This window comes from Mytilus californianus, unplaced genomic scaffold (genome assembly GCF_021869535.1).
Source record: "Mytilus californianus isolate M0D057914Y unplaced genomic scaffold, xbMytCali1.0.p SCAF_6, whole genome shotgun sequence".
Taxonomy (NCBI): Eukaryota; Metazoa; Mollusca; class Bivalvia; order Mytilida; family Mytilidae; genus Mytilus; species Mytilus californianus.
Genome location: NW_026262712.1, coordinates 108,697,155 through 108,725,080, shown reverse-complemented (window position 1 = coordinate 108,725,080; position 27,926 = coordinate 108,697,155). Strand labels below are relative to the sequence as shown.

General features: G+C 32.7%; 1 protein-coding gene and 1 long non-coding RNA gene across 3 annotated transcripts; one reads left to right on the top strand and one right to left on the bottom strand.

Moving 5' to 3' along the window:
• Positions 1-202: 202 nt before the first annotated feature.
• LOC127704320 (uncharacterized) lies at positions 203-1,611 on the top strand. Its single transcript, XR_007983224.1, has 2 exons — positions 203-639; positions 801-1,611. It is a non-coding gene; the product is annotated as an uncharacterized LOC127704320 (long non-coding RNA).
• On the bottom strand, positions 1,568-27,905 carry LOC127704266 (dynein axonemal assembly factor 1-like). 2 transcript variants are annotated; one of them, XR_007983207.1, is made up of 15 exons: positions 27,832-27,905; positions 23,602-23,738; positions 20,567-20,663; positions 19,615-19,706; positions 17,941-18,162; positions 17,358-17,524; positions 16,850-16,924; positions 13,293-13,357; positions 12,200-12,285; positions 9,394-9,609; positions 8,739-8,786; positions 6,732-6,760; positions 6,339-6,401; positions 2,458-5,538; positions 1,568-2,135 (listed from the first exon to the last, which is right to left on the bottom strand). XR_007983207.1 is itself a non-coding variant. In XM_052208255.1 (14 exons), exons 2-14 carry the CDS (start codon positions 23,723-23,725, stop codon positions 5,065-5,067), a joined length of 1,758 nt encoding a protein of 585 aa, XP_052064215.1. In that variant the 5' UTR covers positions 23,726-23,738; positions 27,832-27,905; the 3' UTR covers positions 1,568-5,064. The 2 variants fall into 2 exon arrangements, 1 of the variants encoding a protein (XP_052064215.1); XM_052208255.1 differs by having other exon boundaries at positions 1,568-5,538.
• Positions 27,906-27,926: the final 21 nt, after the last annotated feature.

Sequence of the window (27,926 nt, the reverse complement as noted above, 5' to 3'; positions counted from 1 at the left end):
CCCTAATTCCTTAACTGTTGGTACCATAACCCCCAAAATCAATCCCAACCTTCCTTTTGTGGTATTTAACCTTATGGTCAAATTTCAAAAAGATCCATTAACTTAAACTTAAGTTAGAGTACGAAAACCAATGTGTCTTCGGACGACGACGCCAACGTCATACCAATATACGACCCACAAAATTTTTTTGCGGTAGTAAAAAAACCAACTTATTATTATTTCTCAGCATTTGAAGACTGTAATTTACTTTTGTGGCATACTTCCAACACAGTAGTATTAAGTCATTTCAATATTGTGGGACTGCAAAGGATGCTCTTCTGTGTAGTGTTACTATTTATGAATTAAAGACAAAATGGCTTAAAAAATAAACTATGTCATGACTAGGATGCTTATTTATTTTAAAGAAGGATGTGAGTTAGAGCGTAGGATAATATCAAACTATATCTGCTACTTCTTCACTAAGCAATGTAATTTAAGGGGTGAAAGCAAAAATAAGTGACATGAAATTAGATTTATATAATTATGATACTAATGTGTTCTTGTACAGATTCAATCTTAAAAACAGACGATGAAGTAAAATCAGTCACTACTTTCATAATGAAGTCTTGTTGGTTTTACAAAGCTTTGATTAGTGTTACAGTCTTCACGATTATTTTTAAAATCTACAGGCCCGGAGCTCAATTTTTGGAAAATCTTAGTTAGATTCGGTTGGCCTTTAGATATGATTTGTATAGGCCCGAGAGCAATTTTACAAGCCTGGGCTGCTGGGCCTGTGGTTCAGCGTGAAGACTGGTGTTAAGAGCACCTCGTCCTCAAGATTGTGGCCTTTGATCAAGATTTGTCCTGTTTATGGAAAATAGATTAATAAACATTGTTCAAATACATAATAGTAAACTGAAATGTCAATAAAACTTGTGTGTTTCTTAGGTTTTACATAATGGGATACATTCACTGATCCCAAGCAGTAGTCTTTGAAATTTCATTACAAAAAATTCAACAAAGTGTGAAAGAAGTGCAATAGTAAGCATGCTTGTCTTCAAAGCAAGTCAACTGTCTAATCCTGACTGGTTCCTCTATAGACTTACTATGGTATGTAATTACTGCTAATCCTGACTGGTTCCTCTATAGACTTACTATGGTATGTAATTACTGCTAATCCTGACTGGTTCCTCTATAGACTTACTAATTGGTATGTAATTACTGCTAATCCTGACTGGTTCCTCTATAGACTTACTAATTGGTATGTAATTACTGCTAATCCTGACTGGTTCCTCTATAGACTTACTAATTGGTATGTAATTACTGCTAATCCTGACTGGTTCCTCTATAGACTTACTAATTGGCATGCAATTACTGTAATTTCAAAACCATGAAAAAACCTGAAAATTACTAAAAGGCGCTATGCTATTCCTAGCCAATTATAAACTTAAAATAGTTGTGCATATACTCAATATGTAAATTGTGTCTATGGTTGGTGTTGTTGGCTGACAAAGACTGTTTTGATACAGAGAATAAATAATCAATGTAATATCCATGATTTCACACAACTTCAAATATTTGAAGAAACTACTTTCTGAATACTTTATTTTTACATTTTTCAATAAATAAACATTATATCTTTAAAGAATTCTTAATAGTACAATAATAAAATGTTTTTCATTAGCAATAAAAGTCTCACTATCAAAACAAAAAAGATACACAATGCTGCAGTCAACAAAGTTATACCCAAACACAAGATATAAATTTATTTGGTTATTACTGCAGAATAAAAATAAAATGCTCCGCTGGGGTACAGCTTGATACGACCACAGAGGTCGAACCCTGAACAGTTGGGGCAAGTATGGACACAACATTCAAGCTTGATACAGCACTGAATTTGGATTGTAATTAAATATTTGACACAGCATAGGTTTCTCACACAGAATGAAAGTGGTCTAAGAACTTAAAAAATTTTAATCTACCTATTCAAACCATATCATTATTATTTGCTTTTATATATAAATCAGAAATAACCAATTTAAAAAAGAAAATTTTAAAGAAAAAAAAGGAAAAAAAAATCCCACCCAATTTTTTGAACCCCCTTATGATTCATCACCCCCAAACTCAATCCCAGCTTTCCCTTTGTGGTATGGTAGCTTGCAGTACAATTTCAGAGAGATCCATACACTTGAACACAAGTTATTGTCTGGAAACTAGAAAAATGCAATTTTTTTGGCCCCTTTTTGGCCCCAAATTCCTAAACGTTTAGGGCAATTACCCCCAAACTCAAACCAAGCTTTCCCTTTGTGATATGGAACCTTGCAGTACAATTTCATAAAGATCCATACACTAACACACAAGTTATTGTCCTGAAACTAGAAAAATGCTTGTTTTTTGCCCTTTTATGGCCCCTAATTACTAAAATTTTGAGGGAATACCCCCAAAATCAATCCCAGCCTTCCCTTTGTGGTATGGTACCTTGCAGTACAATTTCAGAGAGATCCATACATTTGAACACAAGTTATTGTCTGGAAACTAGAAAAATGCTTATTTTTGGCCCCTTTTAGGCCCCTAATTCCTAAACTTTTTGGGCAATTCCCCCCAAACTCAATTCCAGCTTTCCCTTTGTGTTATGGAACCTTGTAGTACAATTTCATAAAGATCCATACACTTACACACAAGTTATTGTCATGAAACTAGAAAAATGTTTCTCTTTTGCCCCTTTTTTGTCCGTAATTTCTAAAATTTGGAGGCAATTACCCCCAAAATCAATCCCAGCATTCCCTTTGTGATATGGAACCTTGTGATACAATGTCAGAGAGATCCATACACTTACACACAAGTTATTGTCATGAAACTAGAAAAATGCTTTTTTTTGCCCCATATTCCTAAAATTTGGAGGCAATTACCCCCAAAATCAATCCCAGCATTCCCTTTGTGATATGGAACCTTGTAGTACAATGTCAGAGAGATCCATACACTTACACACAAGTTATGTCTGGAAGTTACAAAAAAAGCTTATTTTTGGCCCCTAATTCCTTAACTGTTGGTATCATAACCCCCAAAATCAATCCCCACCTTCCTTTTGTGGTATTGAACCTTATGGTAAAATTTCATTGAGATCCATTGACTTAAACTAAAGTTAGAGTGTGAAAACTAATGTGTCTTCGGACGACGACGACGCCAACGTCATACCAATATACGACCACAAAATTTTTTTTGCGGTTGTATAATGAAAGAAAAAATGGAAATAACACGTTTTTTTCTTATTTTCAAGCCACAGGGTGAACAAAGTTCTCCAATATTATTCAAAATGATAATAGAAATAATAAATAATGATAGAAATTTGAAATACAATTTATGTAAAAAAATTTGAATTTTTTGATACAGAAAAAATCTAAATATGGTCAAAATTTATACTGTTTTATTGCTACACAAAAGTATAAGTAAATCTAAATAGTACAATGTATTATCAAGTATGTTTATGGAGAGAGAACTGCAGTAAAATGTCACATGAACAAAGAGTGTATAAAAGTAATTTTAGCAGTAAATGTGTAGGTTTTGTAATAATTGATCAGATCATAAATTTTTACAAATTTGTGATTCATCTTTGTATTGCCTTTTTCAATAAGAAACTTTGGATGGAAAAACAGAAAAGCAAGCAATAATGCCTCTGATCTAAGTATACATTATTCTATATGAAATTTCCTGTGTTAAAAATATAAAGAAATCATAATGAATAAAAAATACATAAGCATTTCATAATTGTTAAAATATTATGTTTATGGAATGATACTGCACCATTTGTGATCCCCAACTTATTGTAACTGTTCTTCTATGGGAATACCATAGAACACCACTACTATAACAAGGTGAAATTGTTTTTAGATCAAATTTATCATAAACAGCATATTCAAATATACCAAAAATGAAGTACAATTAGGTCTATCGATATATATTTATAGAAATCCTATAATGTTTCATCATGTTTCCAATTTCAAACATGTTATAATAGTTTTCCTAGCCTCTACCAATTTTTCCAATATCTTTTTAACCTCCCCCTTCCTTTCTCTTCACTGGTATAGGATATAGAAACTGGAAAAATTGGTAAAAATTGCAGAAGCCAAGGAATGACTTTGCACAATTTAAAATAAATTCCCCCAAGTTTTAAGATAATATCTGACACCCCCCTTTACTTAAAATGAATGGACAGAATGCTTACTGTAAAAAGATAAATAAATATAAATATATCAAACACACTATGAAATAACTATTTACTAGCTGCATGATATTGTAAATGGACGAATTTGATATTTTAATATCACATGAAAGTTTGTATGGATTTTTACCAGTCTGAATGAAACAGTAAATACTATAGTCCATGATCAATAATGTTAAAACTGGTTGTTGACACATTTTATTACAAAAAACTCATTACAAGTGTTAGAGCCAATAGTACGTTTTGGTTTAGATGAATTTAAACTAATAAACTTTAACAAAAAATACATAGTATTTAAAATAAATTGAAATATATGGAAAACATTCTGATTAATAATGTAAGGATGAATTAAATTGACCTTGATTCAAAATATTTTCATTTCGTCAACAAAATTTTAAGTGATTTTTTCCATGTTTGAAAACTACTTCTTTTAATTCATTCAATATACGAGCTCCGTCAGATTGAAATCAACCTTATGCAAATGAATATCAATACATCTGTTATCCTATTTTCGGGTTGAAAAATCTCTATGCAAAGTCTGTAACTGTTTGATAATTGAGTTGTTATAAGAACCCTACAAAACAGACAAATATTCATCTTTCATTTTGTATTTGAATGTTCCTAAATCAATAGTCTTATACATTTACATATATGTGCACTTGCATAAGGTTGATTTCTATCTGAAGCAGTTCATTTATTATATTTCCTTGCAAGATGAAATATTCTTTACTGAATATCTTGGTATAATTTCTTTCATTAATTGATTGGTCTTTTTAAGGTCTTTTTACCTTACGTTTTTTTCAAATTATGAATTTAAAAAATTTCTGAACACATTTAATACCAAAAAGTTTAACTTGCATAAAGCTTCAGTCTAATTCTGAATCATCCCAGTCAGCTAAAGGATGATTGTTTGTTTTTGGAGGTTTAGATTCAATTACTTTACTCGGGTCCATAACACCTGTTTTAATAAAGTTTGTATCGTCCATTGATTTCATTTCCTGTAACAGTTGTGCCGAATGCTCATGTTGGACAGAATCGTATGATGGGGTGAAATCTGGATTTATGTCATTCAAATCTGTTTCCGATGATTCTTCTTCCACTGCATACTCGTTCATTTCATCTATAAGTGATGGTTTATTCTCTTCAATATCTAATGTTAATTCTTCGGCGTTTTGTGAAATTTCTTCAATAAGTGGTTTAGATGATGTTGTAATATCCTGTATCAATGGTTTAGAGGAAGATATCACTTCCTGTATGACTGGTTTTGATGACTGGTTGTCTGTTTCATCCTCTGATTCTGATTCACTGTCATCAAGAATTTCAATCCTTGGTTTGAAAGCCTGAAGGTTAATAAAAAAACTTTTCAGAAGAGCTGCAATGCAATGTTAATTTTTTTATGTGGAAAGTTTTTGTCAAAGGCAAATGCCATTGTATTTAAGTCTCTCACAAACAGGGTGAAATGTTTGAACTACTGTATTTAATTAAGAAGCAGCTAAGACTGAATTTTGACTTGCAACTGTGACCATTTTAATAATCTGACTTCAAGTTTTAAAAACATCACCAAATGATCAGTCAAAGCTCTAGTGACAATTTATTTGTAATTTAAGGTTAATCAAGGTAAAGTGTTCTTCAAGTAAATACTGTATTTATTAAGTCTATCTTGGCAAAGAACATCTTCAGAATCTGTATGAAATACTGTCCAAGGTTACAGGGAGGTCTGAGTTCTCAAAAACAAGATTTATCCTGCCACATTCTGTAGTTGCCTGTCCAAAGCCAGAAACCTGCAGTCCTGTGGTTGTTGTTGGTTGCTGTCTGCTTTTATTTTGATTAATGTAATTGATTGACATTTGGATATCCAGGGACTTTTATGTCTTACTATATGGTATGTTTTTGCTCATAGCTGTAGAAGGGTGTACACTGACCTGTAAATGCGCCCTTGTCGTTTGGTTTTTAGTGGATATTTATCTCATTGGCAAACATACCACAAGTTATTTTCACTTTTTTTGTGTGGTTGCTATCTCATTGACCTTTCCTATTTATTTACTTTTATTCATACTTATTAAAATTAACTCTACTACCAGTCATTAGGGCATAACTGACATGTAAAATAAGGATAGTTTTAGCAAACAAAATAATGTACCTTATCCTGGCTTTGTGAAATGATCTGGTCTGTAACATCTACATCTTCTAAATCTGGTAGATCCTGGAGAAATATACAATTATTTCAATTATTTTCACTTCTAAAACTGTATTTGAAAGAGCAAAAAAATAACATCATGAAGTATTGTGCAATATAAGGCACTGCATATAACACAATTACATCCTCAAATATATAAGAAATGGAACAGCAACATTATATATACATTCATGACCAGAATATAGTTAAGTTACATTTATTTTGTACCAAGTTCATTTTTACTGGTTTTACTGAAGTGTTTTCATACTTATTTAAAATAGAAATAAAATTGTTTTTCCCCGCACAGCTCATTTAAGTCAGTGTAGACAAAATACTGACGCAGGAAAGATAACATACCTCTAATTCATCATCTTCATCTTCTTTTCCTGAAATGTACAAAATTTTAAGTTTTAATGAATACTATATCAAATACCTGTTTAACATTTATTTAACATTTGGGGGGATTTATTGCTTTATTTTTAAAATTTTAAATGTTTAAACTTTATTTGATTCAATTAAAATATCAAGTTAATCTATGTTTTAAATATCACATCTTTAGTTACTTTCATCAAGATCAAGGGTCCGGAAACTGTCATATTTGCCAGTCATGACCTAAACTGAAAGCTATTTGTCCTAAACGGTAGATTGGGATTTAGGACAAAGTTTATTTTTTTACAGAAATAATTTCGGTCATTTCATTGAGATCGGGTTTCTTAATCTCCATTTTGCACTTGTTTTTGTTTTGTAATCCCTTTCCTGTAATTAAACTGCCACTCCAGTATAGTATGATAATCCTGAGTGCCCTCCTAAATAACTTTATTAATGCCTCCGGGAAATATTGGCTAATGACTGCTAATCACTTTTTACCTATGTTTTAAATTCACATCTGACATTGATCACAAGCTCAGACCTAATATCATAAAGAAATTAAAATTCCATGACAACTGTCTTCATTATTACTTACTTTTCAGCAAAGACAATCGTCAATCCTGATTTAAAAGATTAAAAACTTATTTAATTTACGTAGAAAAAAGTAATTTTTCACGAGTTACACATGTGCTTTATTTACTATGTAATATGCATGCGTGGAATTGTCTTCAGCAGATTAGACCCTAATATGCAAAATGATTTAATGCTAAACTAAACGAGTGCAACTATTATCTGTTATATTTAAACACTTTTAATGAATCCGGAATTACTCGTACTTAAGTATTTTCTCAAAACTTCTGGTTTTAATTTCGTCTTTAAAATCGAAAGAAACGTTAGTGATGTCTGATAAATTTACCATTTGGAGTCATTAAAATCATTTCAATTTTAAACTGTTGCCTTCCCAAAACTGTTCTTGAACGTTTTTAGAAAAATGGTAAAAAAATAATGAAGTAAATGCGATGAAACAGTCAATACAAGTTAGATGATATGAATCTAGTGTGATTTCAAAAATTTGGTAAAAGGGCACCAACTTTTAAGTCATCTCAAAAAGATCGAAGTTGTGTGATAAAATTTCTGGATTCTTGATCAAGATGCCAGTATTATGAATTCCAGTCAAGTCTTGTTATAATTTTTAAATTTGCCTCAGTGATAGGTAAGATTTTATCCTCAAGTGACTAAATGTGTTTTTCCTGTGCACAGCCTGTTTTCAGAAAGTATTTGTCTTACAATCATGTAATGAAGTCTGCATTGCATCTGAGACAGTTCTGCTATACATCACAGAATATGAGGTCACATACCTTTACTCAATGGCTTTACTTCAATGGTGTTCTATGCAAGATGAATGTAAGATTTCAGTTATGGTTACTTTTTGAACTCGGATCAGTCTACGGAACATTACAGTAATTTGTAATTGACTTTGAAATTTATTATACCTGTCCTGTTGACAGATTGTAATTGACTACAACAGTCAACTATATATGAAAATCCATGTAGCAAGGATCGACAGATAAACCTTGGTAAAATTTTATGTCAAGTTCATTTTTCCAATGCTTTTCTAAAATTACAGTCCTGACTTTTTTTGAAGTGTTAGTAACCCAAAATTGAGTCATCTTAAAATTTCATGTTTCATAGGCTGAAATTTCACATTCAAGTTCAAATAGTCATTAATCATCTTGTCTGGATGCATCTAGAACACTCATGACAGCATTGCTTAAAACTCGGATCACAATGACCTAGATTTCATGCTTAATTTTGTTGGCTGTTTTACATCAATTTTTTTACTTTTGATGATATCTGACCTCAATCATGAATCACATTACTTAGTACTGTACATTCAGATGTCTGTTTAAGTAGCAAATTCTGTAAAACTTTTAAATTTGCTACTATTTATTACCTTCATTTACATTTCATTTGACTAATAGTTTAGTATCTCACCTGTGTCTGTGATAAATATTCTTGTTGAGTCATCTTTTGTTATATTTTCTAAAAATAAAAAAAAGATAAATGGGACATTAGAATGGATCTTTAAAACCAGAATATAAGAAAATGCTTTATTGATCATGATTAAACTTAATATTAAAAGTCTTTTTAAAAAGAATTTTATGATCAAGGTCATACCAGGTACCACATGAGCTTAACATTTTCACTGATCCATGAATAAAAGGTGAACCCTGTTATATGGACATGTGCCTTTACTTTGATGCTATATGCCAAATATAGTTGACCATATTGCTTATAGTATCTGAGATACATACCTGATCAGGAAAACTGAATGTTCACCAATAGTGAACCATGAAAATGAGGTCAAGTTCAGATGAACCCTACCAAAGGGATATTTATACATAAACATTCTATATACTCCTTAATCAGTTAATCAATGAACCATGAAATGATGTCAAGGTCAGTTTAATCCTGTCTGATGAACATGTAGCCTTGTTATGAATCTATATACTAAATATCAAATTACTTATGATGACTAAAAAGAATAAGCTCAGTCACTGAACCGTGAAAATGAGGTCAAGGACACATTTTAGAAGAAAAAATTACATTTTCAAATACTGTAACACACAATATTTAGAAAGAAACTAACTTCTGGTAGAAAATATTCCATCCTCCTCCTCAGCCTGCTTTCCTGTTATGATTGGCATTTCTTCCTCTGTCTGTTCACTTTCTACATCTGATTTGAGTTTGTAAGAGCCAGTTAACCAATCAACACTCTCTATATCCACCTCTCCCTCTTCTCCTCTTTCTTTCATTTCTTTCTCTATTTTCTGTTTTACTGATTCTTTCCTTATTTTGGTCAATGCTGTAAGATTTTTCAAGACAATTATACTTACTACATAAGAATTTCATTACAAATAAAATGTTAGATGATATTAGTTAAAGAAATGTTTTTGATTATATTAATTGAATTATTCTGAGTTGAAATTGAAATCCCACTTTGTACATATGATAATTATATAATAGTCATTCTACGTATTAATCACTCCCTTTTTGTCTTCTATGTGGCTAGTTTGATCTGATATTGGTCATGATACAGTTTAGGTTCCAGTGTTCACCTTTGAACCAATTTAGGATTCCTTTGTATTACGTACATGGGGGGACATATACTTGCCTCCCCATGCCGCTAAAGTTATATTTGCTTAAGAGCAACAAAAACATCTATTTCCATAGCACGTTTATTTCAAAGAGACAGATAACATCACATCAAATATGCATCATCATCATACAAAGGGACACAACTCTCACGACTTAACTACAAAACACATACGACCATACAATACATATACATGTATATAACATCCCGCCCCCAAAAAGAAAATTTCCCAAATTTTATCAAAAAGGTGTATGTGTTTTATCCATATACAATTTCAAGAAGAAGAAAAATTGCACTATAAATTCAAACTATATAATCACTTCCGTATAAGACTAAAATCAGTTTCCAAATAATCTTTGTAAATACATTTATAATAACTGAAATGTTCGTGGCTGACCAGTTCTCACATCCAGCATCCATTGGCATACACACCAGTATCAACAATGCAGAAAAATCCGAACGTCTGGCATCTCGATCTCCCCCTTAGGACCTTATGCACGCATTACGTCCATTCAACAACACAAAAAAAAAATGCATTTGATACATTTACTCAGTCTACTAAATGGAAAATACTAGAATATTGTCATAAATGTAGCTGTATACAACAAAATGATAGATAATCATCAGAGACCTTTAACCCTTAAAAAAAATGGTAAATATTACATCAATGAAACACTTCATAAGTAACATATGTCAGTAAAAGAAAATACGACTAATTCTCCCTCTCTAACATGTCCAATCTCTCATACTTCACGCTCACAAAAATAAAATAAAGATGAAACAAATGAAAAGCTCCAGAAATGTCAATATCAACCTAGGTTTTATTTATGACTATTATCCCATCGCTACTGACAATCCGCTGTCAAATCAGTCCAACTGTTAACAGAAATGTTGTGTATAAACAATACACTCATACCAGATAATTCATAGAAAAATCCTTGAGACAAAATTGAATTCATAATTAATATTCGAAATAAGTCCGTGTTTGTCCTTGTAACTGGGTAGCGTACGACGAGATAAATCTCACACGTACCGTCTGTAGTAGAATTTAAATAGTTCAAAACTGTAACACATTTTCCCTGCTAAATCCTAAATACATATATAGGTCAAGCTGATTAGTTACTAAAGATAATGCCAATTACTAAGCAACTATTTTCCAAGTACTGTAAGATGATAGGCCGGGACGTCACATGACACATGCTACAGTTTTCTGCACACATAAACATACACAGCTGTATTTCTTGATGTTAGACCAACGCCAAATTGCGGTTAAAAGTTTAATTGTTTGTGTAGAAATTTCGATCGCGTCCAACAGTCCAAATGATAATTAAAGTTCAGATGACAATAAACAATTGCGAAATACTTTTGATATTAATATGCATGTACAATGTAGTTTAAAAACAGTTCCTTAAATTTTACCGTTTTCATTTGTTGACGAAAACTCCCATGGTGACTTCTGAATATTGACTAAATCCAAATTAAAAACATCAAAATTTAACATAAAATCCAAAAATTGGTTCCAGTGTCAACTGCATGGTACTGCTATACTCCACTTAACGAAAATTCCAAGATTTCAACGTGGTCAAAATTTAATAATGGCGCCGCCAGCCTCGTGTTTTAGACTTTTAGAAAGTTGATTCTTCATCTTTGGGGACAGCTCACATAAAATACACTCAAAGGGACCGTTTTGAAGTCCTCCACCATATTACGTACATGGGGGGACATATACTTGCCTCCCCATGCCGCTAAAGTTATATTTGCTTAAGAGCAACAAAAACATCTATTTCCATAGCACGTTTATTTCAAAGAGACAGATAACATCACATCAAATATGCATCATCATCATACAAAGGGACACAACTCTCACGACTTAACTACAAAACACATACGACCATACAATACATATACATGTATATAACATTTGTGACATAAGAATTCTGTTCTTTTATAGACCAAAATATACTTTCTGATTTATTTCTGCCTTGTAAATTATTTTTGATGCCATGCATGACTATCAATCAACTTGTCATTCTACTTTTTTTTGCTCTAAAATGTTTTAAAGTAGTTTCTCATTAAGATAATGGTTTATCTCCCTTTATAGCATTTCTGTGTCAGTGAATTCCTTGCAATTCATTTCTCTTATGGCTGAATCATAGATAAAAATAAAATTCTTGTAAATTTCTTAATATGAATTAGTTTGAAAAATAGCCATTATCTTTTGCATAATTCTTGAGAGGCATTTAAATATATCTTTTGATAGTATTTCTCCTTTATGGTACTTTATAATTTATTTTCTTACCTTCAACACTGTCAGTTATCTTTTGTCTTTCTTTATTTATCCACTTTTCTCTTTCTGCCTTTTCTGCTTCAACACCACCCTCGGCCCTGAAATATAAATGTCCCAAAAATGAAAACAACATGTTATTAATTTCATGCATCCAACATGCTTTTCTGGATTTACCTTCATCAGAACACTCAAAGACAAATATCTGAAAGCCAAGGATATATAAGACCCAAAACAGTTAAGGAGCTGTATGACCAAAAAGAACCTAAAAAAATAGCCAAATCCATCTGAGGTCAACTTTGCCTGAGGGAGTTAGTTTCTTTAAAATTTATAAACAGACAATTTTAGAAAGGTTTGTTATAAATCATGTCAGTACAAAAGTACTGACTACTGAGCTGATGATACTCTCGGGGACTGATAGTCCACCAGCAGAAGGTATCAACCCAGTGCTGTAAAATGAAAACAACACGTTATTTATTTCATGCATCCAAAACAATTTTCTGGATTTATCTTCATCAAGAACGCTCAAAGCCAAATATTTGAAAGAGGAGGATGTATAAGAACCGAAACAGTTGAAGAGCTTTATGACCAAAAAGTACCTAATTTGCTAACAAACGTTTATTGTTCTGAAGTCCTTGTTGAGGTTATAATATGTATTTCAGACCCGCTTTATTTTTAAATGTAGCATTAAAATATATTTTTGGATGTAGTAGCTTTGGAATAATATAAACATATCAGTAATGAATCTCACTTAAATATACTAAATTTGCAGCATTTGAAATGCTTTTATATTGTAATGGAAAACTTGCAAACTAGGAATTCTTTTATGTTAAATATGTATAGTGCATAAAATTGCAACATGCCATTCCAAGTAATATATAAAAGTCTACAAACTCAATTCTTTAACATTTGCAAAAAAAAAATGGTATTGCAAATATGCATTAGATAACAAATTCAAAGAAATCTGTACTTATACTCTAAAGAGGGAAAATTTCCGTGAGAGATTTATTTTTGTTCATCTTGATTTAAGAAATGATCCCTAAAATATCCACTAAATTAAATTTAAAATAATTTTACATTTCATTTTTTTTATCAAAGTGTATCTTACCAAGCTTCAGCACAAGCTCTATCTTTAGGGAAAACTGGTCTGTCATCAAGGTAATTCAAATGTTTCTGTAATGTTAAATCATTGCAACAGTGAGACGTAAGAACTAAGTAACAATGTGATATTATATCATTGCTCAAGATACAAACTAATTTTTACCCCCTTATTATAATGTTTATGTCCTACATAGGATTAATTCTAAAAACCACCTTGTGCAAGGACAACAAGAGAAACTAAAAGCCTTATAACCCAGACGCATCTATTAAATTTTGTTTTATTTCTTATTCTTTCTGGTTAAAAAGACAGCTTGTGTGTTTGCTGACTAATTTAGAGATTGGGTTTTCTCTCTTCAAACAATTATGAAGTATTTAAACAAGAGGCTTTCAAGAGCCTGAATCGCTCACCTGCATTTCTGAAAAGATTTTTAAATGTTAGAAAACTTGATGAACAAATTGTGTAAAATTGTCTTTAAAGGGCAATAACTCCTTAAGGGGTCAATTGACAATTATGGTCATATAAACTTTTTTGTAGATCTTACTTTGCTGAACATTATTGCTGCTTACAGTTTATATATATCTATAATAATATTCAAAATAATAACAAAAAACTGCAAAATTTTGTTAAAACTACCAATTCGGTGGCAGCAACCCAACAATGGGTTGTTCGATTCGTCTGAAAATTTCAGAGCTGATAGATCTTGACCAACTGAACAATTTTATCCCATGTCAGATTTGCTCTAAAAGCTTTAGTTTTTGAGATATTAGCCAAAAACTGCATTTGACCCCTATGTTCTATTTTTAGCCATGGCGGCCATGTTTGTCGATGGATCAAAACTTCGGATACAATTTATAAACTAGATACCCTAAAGAACATTTAGTTAAAGTTTTAAGGTATTTGGCCCAGTAGTTTCAGAGGAGAAGATTTTTGAAATAGTTTACGACGACGACGACAGACGACGACGGACGCCAAGTGATGGCATAAGCTCACATGGGGCCCTTCGGGCCTCGGTGAGCTCAAAAATAGAGGCTCTCAAGAGCCTGTGTCGCTCACCTGATCCTACTTTGGTTTTGGAAATCATGTAAAAATAGATTAAAATCATAACAGATACCCTAATAATGAGTGAGGCCAAATTTGGTTTAATATTGGTCCTGTAATTTAATAAAAAATCCTGGTGGCCATCTTGAACAGTAAATCGGCAACAAAGTAGCAACACTTCATCAGCACCTCATAAGCATTTATGCCATGTTTTGGTTTCATTCCATTCAGTGCACCTCTAGAAGAAGCATTTGTATGTATTTCCCATAAGGTCTTATGTTAAAGGAAGTCCCCCCATTGGCGGCCATCATGGATGAAGGATCAGCTTCAAAGTAACAAAACTTAGTCAGCACCTCATAAGGGACATTCATGCCATGTTTGGTTTCATTCCATTCAGTATGTGGTTCTCTAAAAGAAGACATTTGTATGTATTGTCGATAGGGTCCTTTGTTAAACATTGTCCCCATCTGGCGGCCATCGTGGATGAAGGATCAGCTTCAAAGTAACAACACTTGGTCAGCACCTGAAAAGGAACATGCATGTCATGTTTGGTTTCATTCCATTCAATGGTTCTCTAAAAGAAAACATTTGTATGTATTTCTCATAGGGTCCTATGTTAAACAAGTCCTCCGCTGGCAGCCATCTTAGATTATGGATCGGCTTCATAGTAACAACACATGGTCAGCACCTCATAAGGAACATTCATGCCATGTTTGGTTTCATTCCATTCAGTGGTTCTCTAAAAGAAGACATTTGTATGTATTTCCCATAGGGTCCTATGTTAAACTAAGTCCCCTGCTGGTGGCCATCTTGAATGATGGATCAGCTTCAAATTAACAACACTTGTCAGCACCTCATAAGGGACATTCATGTCATGTTTGGTTTCATTCCATTCAGTGGTTCTCTAAAAGAAGACTTTTGTATGTATTTCCCATAGGGTCCTATGTTAAACTAAGTCCTTGGCTGGCAGCCATCTTGGATTATGGATTGGCTTCATAGTAACAACACTTGGTCAGCACCTCATAAAGAACATTCATGCCATGTTTGGTTTCATTCCATTCAGTGGTTCTCTAAAAGAAGACGTTTGTATGTATTTCCTATAGGGTCCCATGTTAAACTAAGTCCCCTGCTGGCGGCCATCTTGGATTATGGTTCGGCTTCAAAGAAACAAAACTCGGTCAGCACCTCATAAGAAACATTCGTGCCATGTTTGGTTTCATTCCATTCAGTGGTTCTCTAAGAGAGGCATTTGTATGTATTTCCCATAGGGTCAAATGTTAAACTAAGTCCCCTGCTGGCGGCCATCTTGGATTATGGATCGGCTTCAAAGTAACAACACTTGGTCAGCACCTCATAAGGAACATTCATACCATGTTTGATTTCATTCCATTCAGTGGTTCTCTAAAAGAAGACATTTGTATGTATTTCCCATAGGGTCCTATGTTAAACTAAGTCCCCTGCTGGCGGCCATCTTGAATGATGGATCAGCTTCAAAGTAACAACACTTGGTCAGCACCTCATAAGGAACCTTCATGCCATGTTTGGTTTAATTCCATTCAGTGGTTCTCTAAAAGAAGACATTTGTATGTATTTCCCATAGGGTCCTATGTTAAACTAAGTCCCCTGCTGGCGGCCATCTTGGATGATGGATCCGCTACAAAGTAACAACACTTGGTCAGCACCTCATAAGGAACATTCATGCCATGTTTGGTTTCATTCCATTCAGTGGTTCTCCAGAAGAAGTTCAAAATGTAAAAAGTTAACGACGACGACGGACAACGACAGACGATGACGGACGACAGACGCCAAGTGATGAGAAAAACTCACATGGCCCTTCGGGCCAGGTGAGCTAAAAAAGGTGGGTTGCTGTCTTATTGACAATAACCTACATCTCAATTTATTCATACAATTTCAAGGCAAAGTGTTTGTGGTAAATCAATATGCTTTGACAAGTGACTGACATTTATTAACTCTGTCAAGGCAAAGTGTTTGTGGTAAATCAATATGCTTTGACAAGTGACTGAAATTTATTAACTCTGTCAAAGCAAAGTGTTTGTGGTACTCTGTCAAGGCAAAGTGTTTGTGGTAAATCAATATGCTTTGACAAGTGACTGACATTTATTAACTCTGTCAAGGCAAAGTGTTTGTGGTAAATCAATATGCTTTGACAAGTGACTGACATTTATTAACTCTGTCATGGAAAGATAGATTGAATACAAGCAACAACACTCAATTTTTGCAAACAATTGGAACAAGGCTTGAACCCCAAACTCAGTGGTGTTAGGCTGAAGTGAAATATTCCAGTAAAAGTCAAATGGTGTTCATCCAAACTCCTTAAAATCATACATGTAACTTGCTATATAAAGATAAGGAGATGTGGTATGATTGCAAATGAGACAACTAAAGAACTATCCACCAACGTTCAAATGAAGTGGATGTAAGCAATGTATATCAACACACAATTGTATGATTAGATGGATGTAAGCAATGTATATTAACACACAATTGTATGATTAGATACTTACACATTTAACAATGAAATTCTTCCTGTAATTCTTTATATTCCTAATAACAGTATTTCCCATTAAATTTAATACTTTCTGAAAAATAAAAACAGTATTTCCCATTAAATTTAATACTTTCTGAAAAATAGAAAAAAGAAAAAAATATTTAATCAGAATAACAGTCAGATAATACAGTTAAAACCTAAAAGCAAAATTAAAATTAATAAATACTAAGCAATGACTTGTGTTTCAAGTCTTTCTGTTTTGTTAAAAGTGAACATATTTGTGCTGTAAAATATGTACTTATTTTTATTTTTACTGCTGTTTACACCGTTAATTATTTGTTCCTTTAGTTTAATCTGACAACTGATAGTACCTTTATATAGTCACATACAAAATTTACTGTGCCATTGACAATAAAATACAAAATGTTAATTTCGGCAATACTTTTTTCATAGCAAACTAAAAGTTTGACAGACAAGAGGATTACAAAGTACCTGGTAGACCTAACCCTTGTTTTATATCTTACCAGATTTTTCATAGCAGCAAAGACTTCTAGAACTTTGGGATCACTTAATTTGTTATGTGACAAATCCACTACACTCAGTGAATCACATTCTGCTAAGTGTTCAATATCCTCAACATCTTCAATTCTGTTATGTGAGATATACAGAGAATTTATCTTGGGTAAACAGGCTGAAAAAGTAAATTGGTTTATAGTTATTGTACAATAAATATTTGAGTATTACTCTTAGTAACTGAGAAACTAAACAAAGCACAGTCATAATACCTTACAATGATTCTGACCAAATAAGTTTGTTCAAAGTTACTGAGATATTGAATTAAACAAAATCCCTAATACTGACTTAATTAGGTTATTGAACAGTGGAAATGAAATTAAGAAAAAATAACACATGTTAGACCATGAACCAACAATATATAAAATATAGATTGTCTTGCTCTTTTAACTTCTGAAATATTACTGCTGTCAATGGATTTGCATATATTTTTTGCTTTTAGGGATATCATCATGGACAAGACAAAGACAAAATTTGTAACAATAATATTACACCATTTTAATTTGAATTCATAATAATATTTCAAAAACTTACATAAATTTTCAATTTTCTTGACTCTATTGTTGCTAAGATTCAGTGTATCTAACCAAACAAGAGGCTCCAGATTCTCTATTTCTGAGATCAAGTTTTGTTGAAGATACAGACATCTCAGTTCTTTTTGATTTTCTAGGTTTTCTATTTTTCTCAATCCATTACATTCCAACCATAAACATCTCAATCCAGTGTACTCTTCTAGTGCTTCAATCTTGAAAATACCTACAATGATATTTAAAACCATGGATTAATAAAATAACACAAACAAGATCAAGTTCCACTTAAAGATTTAGAAGGCTAGATTTGCTATAAAGTTGTATCGGAAAGGGAACTTGAATCAGTAATTGACAATTTCTATCATAAGTTGGTGTACTTAACAAGTAAATGTTGCAAATAAATAGAAACATGAAACCTTTCTTTGGTGATGACAGACTCTATCTGTGACTACTTGAACTCTTTCTGTATTGGTGACGGGCTCAAGGAATACTTTGCCCCTGTTTGTAATGGTGACAAGCTCAAAGAATAATTGAACCATATCTTTTATATTGATAGCTATATTCTCAAGGAAAACCTGAACTCTTCCTGAAGTAGTGATGGGCTCAAGGAATACTTGAATTCTAACTGTAATGGTAACAGGCTCTAGGAATTCAGGGGATGCCATGGGTCCAAAATAGTTGGAGCCAGAAAAATTCCAGCTTCAAAAACTTGGAACCATGTTAAAAGTCAGCTTGCGTATTGAATTCCACTACCCAAATTTAAACGGTGATTATCTGAAATTTCTTATGCACTGTACATTATTTAAATTCATGTAATGTATTGCCCTATCATTTTATGTTTTTTCTTCTTTTCATGCTTTTCTGTTGAAGAAAAAACTAACAGGTTCACTGACACAGTTGTCTGAAGTTGAGGAACTAAAGCCAAATGTGAATAACTTTGTTCACTTTGCATGAGATGAAGTTTGAAAATTTATTTTTCGTTTCCCTCTTTATAAAGTTTGAGGAGTAATCATTCTTTCTTGACTGCAATATAGTTGATTTTAATTATTTACAAAGCTGATGTGGCAAACAAAATCATACAATTAAGCAGCGTATGCTTACATGTATATCAGAAATCTGAAATTAGAAGTCAAGCAAGATCAGAAGAAAAGGAAACCCCCCCTCAAAAATATAAAGAGCTGTGACCAATAGCAATATTGCTTGAGAGCATTTTTATAGTTTTAATAAGAAAAGTGTAGCCTTTTCATTGACCTCAGTAGTTTCTGTATATGCAAAGTAAAAAAGGGGCCCTTAACAGGTTTTAGTTTGACGAGTGTGTTGTACATGAGCATCATTAACAAAAATAAAATGTTTACTGAATAAAAGTCTTGTAATTTTGATCTCCAGTCATGTCAAAAATAATTGTTTTAAAATACATCCAAAAGTAATCTATGTACAATGTTTGAATTCTAATCCATAACGGACACCTTGTGAGAGTGAGTGGTCTTGTGTTTACAACAATTACCTGTTTGACATAATTATGACCTCAAAGCTTAACCCTTTTCTGTATTAATGTGTATTGGTGACAAGCTCTAGGAATACTAGACTGGGAATATACATGCCCCTACTATTGTAGGTGGGGGGTGGGGGGGATCTCATTTTTTAAACTGAGCAGACCTCTTAATGACAAATTACTTACCTTTATAATGTAGATATAGAACATCATTTAGATGTGGGGTACGATAAAGCTTCATATCTGTACAATGCTGCTTTAGAAATGCCTTTGTCAATCTGTATAAAATACAAAATAGATTAAGGTGGAAGTAAGGATAGTAAGCTTGGCAAACATTTTAAATATCCCAATATAATGTCAAAGCAATATATGATATATATTAGATGGACACATACTTGTCATTTATAATGCACATAGCAAAGATGAATCTGTCATGTACAGATACATAGGAACAAAACTCATATAAAAACTTAACTTGACCACCATGATCAAAGCTTTGTAGAACATTAAGTGAAAGATTCGATATGACAAAAGATTATTAAAACTTTTTAACAGTTCCAAAAAATTGTCACCCAAATATAAATGTTTATCTCACAATGCTGGACTTAAGGAAAGATTAAAATAACAATAGAATAACAGTTTTCCAATATCCTTTGCTGCATGGTGTAATTAATGGTCAAATAAAATGCATAAAATGTAAATTGATGAATACAGAAAGAAATACAATACGTAACGGGGGCAGATCCAGGATTTTTGAAGGAAACAGAATGTCTTTTTTTTGGATGATTGATGCTAGAAAATCATGTAAAATGTGAGAAACATGAGAATTTTTCTATGGCAATCAAATGGGTAGGCATATGACCTCTACTCCAATGGATCAGCCACTGCATTGTTTGTCCTTTCTTATAATCTTCAGTAAATCTATCTATAAGACCACTGACAGTTATTTCTAATATCAGCAATAGGTAGTCAATAACTGTCTGATAATATTCTATTTTTCATCATCTGAGCACTTACATTATTTGCTATAAATATTTTAGGGCCAATCTATTTTATATGATTGAACATTCCGACTTTAGTAAATACAATGTACATTTCTATCATTTTCAATATAACTATTTTTTTAAATTATATTTACCTTGGCCAGTTATCTTTGTCTTTTTTCTCTATCTGATTCGGTTTTTCATTTTTGTTAGGTTCTGTTTTATCACTTGATCCATTAGACTTGGAATTTTCTGGAAAAAAAAAACCCTTTGTACTATTCTGTCTTTTTCAAAAATATTTTTACTGTATATATACATTAAAGTACCAATATCATTGTCAAAATTGTTTCTGCGCACGCACGCCTTTGTGATATATATATATATCCATTTATGCACTGACAAGACATTAAGCCACTTTAGATTAAGCACATTTTATGGACTTTCATCTGTCAAAATGCCAACTTTTCAACTTTTCAAAATAATGAAATAATAATGTAATACATTGTAGTTACATTGATGTATTTAAATTATTAGGAAAAATAATGTTCACCAAATTGTTCTGCAAAATTAATAACTGAATTATGAAGAAAAAAATTACAATCGTATTTATCAAATATTGTAATGCAAAATGCAAATCCAAAGGGTTCAGGGTTTTCACAATATGATTCTACAACATAGTAAATGTAGTTGGGAAATTTATTGCATTTAACCATGAATATGAGCTAAGTCAAATAAAGCATTTGTAAACATTTCAAAAGCAATCTTGTCCATTGAACCAAATTTCTACATTGAAATCAACTGATGTCATTTTATTTTTATTCTTCATCATTAGGTTGATTTCTCATTGATGGGTACATTCATATTTTAGATAAACTCATTACGTCAGAAAGAAGTGTCTAAATGCTCTTGTAGAATAAAAAGAAACAGGGAGACAAACAATAAATGGCTCAATGAGATCATTACTTTGTAATAGATCTACATAGTACATGTATCTATATCAATCTACATGTAATTACTGACATACTGTACATATAGTACTGATATTGTTAGAATTCACTTCCTTCATATATTTTATAATGGCTTTTTTTACCCAGATCAGAAATATTTAATCTTTATTCAGAAAATTTAAGTTTCCTCTAATACAAATTTAAGCCATTATGATGCTGTTTGAAAATTTCCACCTATGTCAAGAAACCATATACATGATATTTATGGAGAGAACAGAAATTTTTCTGGTTTGCTAATTAATTTTTACATTTTATCTCAAGAACTAAGCAAAGAAATCTATTGCCAACGTTATTAAGTAACTGTGCAAGGCCTTCAAAAATTGCTTCCTGTAGGCTTGTAAATGAGCAGTATTTTGAAAATAACAGACAATTGAGAGTTTCATTGTCCATGAAATTATACTTTTATCAATACTGAATAGTGAAGACAACTATTAATGACACACAGTTATCACTCTATAAGGGCAATGTAGTCAAGAGAAATTCAAGAGTAGAAGAAAATAAGACTTATATAAGTAAAAAATATCTGAATGTCCAAGGGATATAACTGGACCTCCAAAATAATTTACCTGTACCAGTAAATTAATAAATGGGGAATTTGTCCATGGGACACAGATGATGCCCCCGCTTGAATATAATGTTATAAAGAGACATAACTTAAGAACGGTAAAAGTGACGCTACCCAAATTTGTACTTGATCTGAGTTTTGTTGTAATAAGCATTGTGTATAATTTTCATAACATTTGGTTGAGGCAAACTTAAGTTAGAAAACAATTACATGCTTCGCTGAGCACAGCCTGATACGACCGCAGAGGTCAAACCCTGAATAGTTGGTACAAATTTGGACACAATATTCAAGCTTGATACTGTCTGAATTTGGATTGTGATCAAATTTTTGACATAATATAGATTTCTGACACAAAATAAATGTGGTCAAAGATCTTACAAATCTATTGCGCAATACTGTGCAACTGAAGATTTCTTCTTGAAACTTTTCAAAAATTCTAAATTTGAAAAATTTTGAAAAACAAATATGAATCCTCTAAAAAGATTGGAAAAAAAATCCCTCCCAACTTCTTGAAACCCACCTTTGAGCAATAACCCCAAAACTTGATCCCAGCCTTTCCTTTGTAGTATGGAACCTTGTATTACAATTTCAGAGAGATCCATACACTTAAACACAAGTTATTGTCTGGAAACTAGAAAAATGCTTGTTTTTGGTCCTTTTTTTGCCCCTAATTCCTACATATTTGGGCAATTAACCCCAAACTCAATCCTAGCCTTCCCTTTGTGATATAAAACCTTGTGGTAGAATGTCAGAGAGATCCATAAACTTACACACAAGTTATTGTCAGGAAACTAGAAAAATGCTTGTTTTTGGCCCCTTTTTGGCCCTTAATTCCTAAACTGTTGGCCCCATAACCCCTAAAATAAATCCCAACCTTCTACTTGTGGTATTAAACATTGTCGTACAATTTCAGAGCAATTGAAATACTTATACACAAGTTATCCTGAAACTAGAAAAATGCTTGTTTTGGGCCCCTAATCCCTAAACCGTTGGGACCATCATCCCCAAAATCAATCCCAACCTTCCTTTTGTGGTATTGAACCTTCTTAAAAAATTTCATAGAGATCCATTCACTTAGACTAAAGTTATTGTCCGGAAACCAATGTGTCTTCGGACGACGACGCAATCATACCATTATACGATCCCAAACATTTTTTTGCGGTCGTATAAAAAAATGAAAAATTCAGCAATTTTTCCATTTGTAAAGGGGCATAACTCAATAACAGTAAAAGTGACCCTACCCAAATTCAAACCTGATCTGTGTTTTGTGGTAATAAGCATTGTGTTTAAGTTTCATAACATTTGGTTGAAGCAAACTAAAGTTAGAAAAAAACGAAAATTTCAGCAATTTTTCTATTTGTAAAAGGGCATAACTCTGGAACAGTAAAAGTGACGCCACCAAAATTCAAACTTGATCTGTGTTATGTGGTAATAAGCATTGTGTATAAGTTTAATAACATTTGGTTGAGACAAACTAAAGTTAGAGAACAGAAACCAATTTTGGGACGGATGTACGGACGGACGTACAGACGAACAAGGGTAAAACTTAATGCCCCCTCCGCCACGGTGGGGGCATAAAAACGCTTGTACAAGTATTACCCCTGACTGTAGTACTTACCTTTGGTATTGTTAACATTTATGTTGTTTTCTTTATCCTCCATGACCTCTATTTTGACCTTTACTGCCTTTTCTTTCTGAGGTATTTCAACATTATCCTCAATTATTTCTTCTATCAGAGGCATTGTATTTTTTTTTCTGAAACAAAATTCAGTCAGTATAAATACTACTTCCTGATCCAGGATTTTTTATGGATTAAATACTAAATAGTTTGATGAATACACAATAATGAAGAAATATAAATTAGTAAATGCCAAAGTTAATTTTTGTGTGGAAAAATGCTAGGTTTTATCACTTGCATACATCATGTACATGTACATAGATCTTTATAATATAAGTAGTAATGTTTTAAGCAGGTAAACTTCAAGAAAATGTTGTCATGAGTGTGTATTAAATATTTTCCACTTGACATATGATTATCCAGCAAATAGCAGTCATCAAGAAATAAGTCTTTATATTATGGATTGTCTCATTTGACAAAGTAGTTATTACTGATATGCAGATTCTTAAAAAGCCTTGAAAATTGTAGCTAGGAAATCTTTAGAACCTGCAGTCACAGCAATATAATACATCTTTGATCACACAATCAAACGGTTGAAACCAATAGCATATATGACTGTGAAATATGGGAGCACAATATAACCATAAAGATTTATATGTAGTATGAGACTTTTCAGCCATAAATCAGTTAGGCCATACACCAGTTCGGCCTTGGTTGTTTCGGTCCATTGTTTTTTTAATGTCAGTGTCTATCAATGTTTTGAATAAAAAAATAAGAGGTAAGTAAATATTTCTTTATACATGTATATGATAAGAATTTCTTAATAAAATACATGTAAGTATGATGCAGTGTATGGAAAATGTCACAGTCAGCAGACCCAGGTAAAGATGAAAATTATCTTATCTTTATCTATCAGTAGGTATGGTGAAGTCTCGATTGAGGCAGATCAAATATATAGCCCAATATCTATTATATATGTATGCCAAATGATCAATAAAATATTGATTTGAATAAAAAAAGAAAATGAAAGTATTTTTTGCTACAAGATATTATAATAATGTTGTAGTGGATTAAATAATAATTAACACAACAGAAAATCAGTTCCACTACAGATACATTTGTGTTTAATGCATATTCATTTGGAAAGCAGGACAAATCGCCCCACTGGCAAATCGCCCCACTTTTTCACCAACTCGCCCCACTTTAAAAAAAATCGCCCCAAACTGGTTTACCAACTCGCCCCACTTGTGAAAAGAGTTGAATCCCGTTAATTTTTCCCCTGCCAACTCTCCCCACTTAATGAAAAAAGGTAAAATCTAGATGAATATATAATTTTCAGGTCTGCCAACTCGCCCCACTTAAAAACGAAAATTTATTAATTTTTTTTTATTGACTATGAGGTGGCATAACTCAATTCATCAGGACTTTTCTATTTTTCATAAGTGGGGCGAGTTGGCAAGACTCAATTCATCAGAACAGTGGCGGATCCAGAACTTTTTATAAGGGGGGCCCGCTGACTGACCTAAAAGAGGGGGGGGGCTCCTGTCATGCTTCAGTGATTCCCTACATGATCAATCAAATTTTCCCACAAAAGGGGGGGGGGGAAGGCAGGCCCCCCAGCCCCCCTGGATCCGTCTATGCAGGATTTTTCTTTTTCTATTTTTCACAAGTGGGGCTAGTTGGCATTCATGTCACAGAAATACTGATACTCACATCTTTATGCTTAATTTCAACAAAAAGAAAAGAACTACAAAAAAGATATAAGAAGATGTGGTATGTAATTCAGTGGCTGTCGTTTGTTTATGTGTTACATATTTGTTTTTCCTTCATTTTTTTATATAACCAGTATACTTCACTTAGAATTACATTTGAGCGCAAGAAAATCTCTATGTGAATCGGCTGAAGGTTACCTCGGCTGAATCCCGGGGTCGAAGTTCAACATATCAACGGAAATTTTTGCGTGTGCTTGCGTTGCTTTAGATCGAGGCCACAGCTTTTAAACCAATCGGGGAATGTTTACTTGGGGCATACATCTATTTTTACTGCAGGTTTCGACATTTTTAAATCGGGATTATAGAAATATGGAATGTTGTTGGTAGATACAAAACAGAAAATGATGAACACTTATAGCAAAAGATAAATTGGATCGGGTGTCTGTGAATTCACATTATTAGTACAACTCTCCTTACTCTTGGGAAGCGTGTGCTTTACATCGAGGCTTGCGTTGCTTTACATCGACGCCATAGTAGTTCAACCAATCGGGGAATGTTTATTTGGGGCATACATCTATTTTTACTGCAGGTTTTGGCATATTTTAATCGAAATTAGAGAAAAATGGAATGATGTTAGGAAATATAAAACAGAAAATGATAAATATTTTTAGCAAAAGATGAATTGGATCGGGGTTCTGTGTATTCACATTATTTGTACAACTCTCCTTACTGATGGCAAAAAATGGAATTTCCGTGACCTAAATGGTTCGAGAAAATTAATATTTTTATATACATATAGTAATTAAGGCCGTTGGTTTTCTCGTTTCAATTGTTTTACATTGTCATTTCGGGGCCTTTTATAGCTGACTATGCGGTATGGGCTTTGCTCATTGTTGAAGGCCGTACAGTGACCTATAGTTGTTAATTTCTGTGTCATTTTGGTCTCTTGTTGAGAGTTGTCTCATTGGCAATCATACCACATCTTCTTTTTTATATGAGTGCCAATGAGACAACTCTCCATCCAAGTCACAATTTGTAAAAGAAAAAACATTATAGGTCAAAGTACGGTCTTCAACACAGAGCCTTGGACGACACCAAACAGGCACAAAGATATATAACGGGATTGCATCTTTTTCATAAGTGGGGTGAGTTGGTAAACAAAAGTGGGGTGATTTTTTAGAAAGTGGGGCGATTAGGTGTGGGGCTATTTGCCAGTGGGGCGATTTGTCATGGATTCTTAATTTGTATACTTAAATAAGTGTCTTAGTGATTGACAAAAATGCCCCTCAGTGGACACATGGAAATAGCTATAGGTACAAACATTCTGACAAAGGGGAATATCAAAGGAATCAGTCAAATATGATTTTAGCATTTTTTATAACAGTGAATGTATGCATAAGCTTTTGCTCAGCTTGGGACTTCAGCACTCTTTAAGACCATTATTCTTTTTTGAAACATGACCAATTACAGATTCAAAGTTAAACATTGTGTACTTACATGTATCACAGCAATTATGAAAAATGATGCTATGTGTTATCTGCAATCAACCTTAATTGACCTTTCAAATACAACTTAATATATATTACATTAACGTGTTCTTTAAATATGATATATAAGTATAGCTGAAACGACTTTATTACATGGCCCAAGTGGTACATGGCTAAAACGAACAAGACTGAACTGGTTCCATAGCTGAAAGGTCTTGTTTCCAAATAGAGACTGAGAATTTGGATATATTCAAGTTTTGTAAATTCCTCCTAGGAGTAAATGAGTGTTCAAATATTAGAGAGTTTTCATAACTGTATTCCATCAGTATCCACCATTTCTATCGTCATTTTTTCAAATGGTATAAATCTAGTAAATTGGCAAAGTAGATGAAATATGCTTTCTCATAGAATTTCCAAGGGAGGTCTATTCCACCTATTTCACGATTATAGCCACCCATTTAATATCAAATGAGGATTGTTTGAAGAAGGTCTTTGATTCATCAATCCCCTTAAGATTCAAAACATTTTCCCTTGTTGTTTTAGAGGTAATTATTCAAATTGACCGAATCAGAATAAAAGATTGCCCATGAAGACAATGTCCTTCAGCCAATCTGAACCAAATGATGATCATTTGTAAGGGAACTCAATACATGTACAATATTTCTCGCAAGTTTGGTAAATATTTGCATGATTTTATCATCAAGTGGAGGACACTAAAAATCAGTCACAACTGAACTGGTACAGACTACAGGTAACATACAAAATTATTGGCAAGTTTTAGCTTTTGAGATTTACACTTAAGAAGTATATGATATTGCTATTTCATATCAACTCCTCTGATATTCTATATTCATTGCCATACGTTCTAGAACAATCCACAACATAATTTCTGATACCGGCTTCAGCAGTTTAGACAGAGTCAGAACATTAAATAAAACCCAGATAAAATAGATAGTTATCGAGACTGACCACATATTTCGTGAAATAAATCTTTGAGGAAATAAACCTTCATTTACAACATTGCTACTTACAAGAATCTTTTAGATTTTGGAGTCTTTGTCAGAACTTGAAAATCACGCGTCGATGTAAACAATAATGGCGGCGTAGTAACAACAGAAAAGGGAGA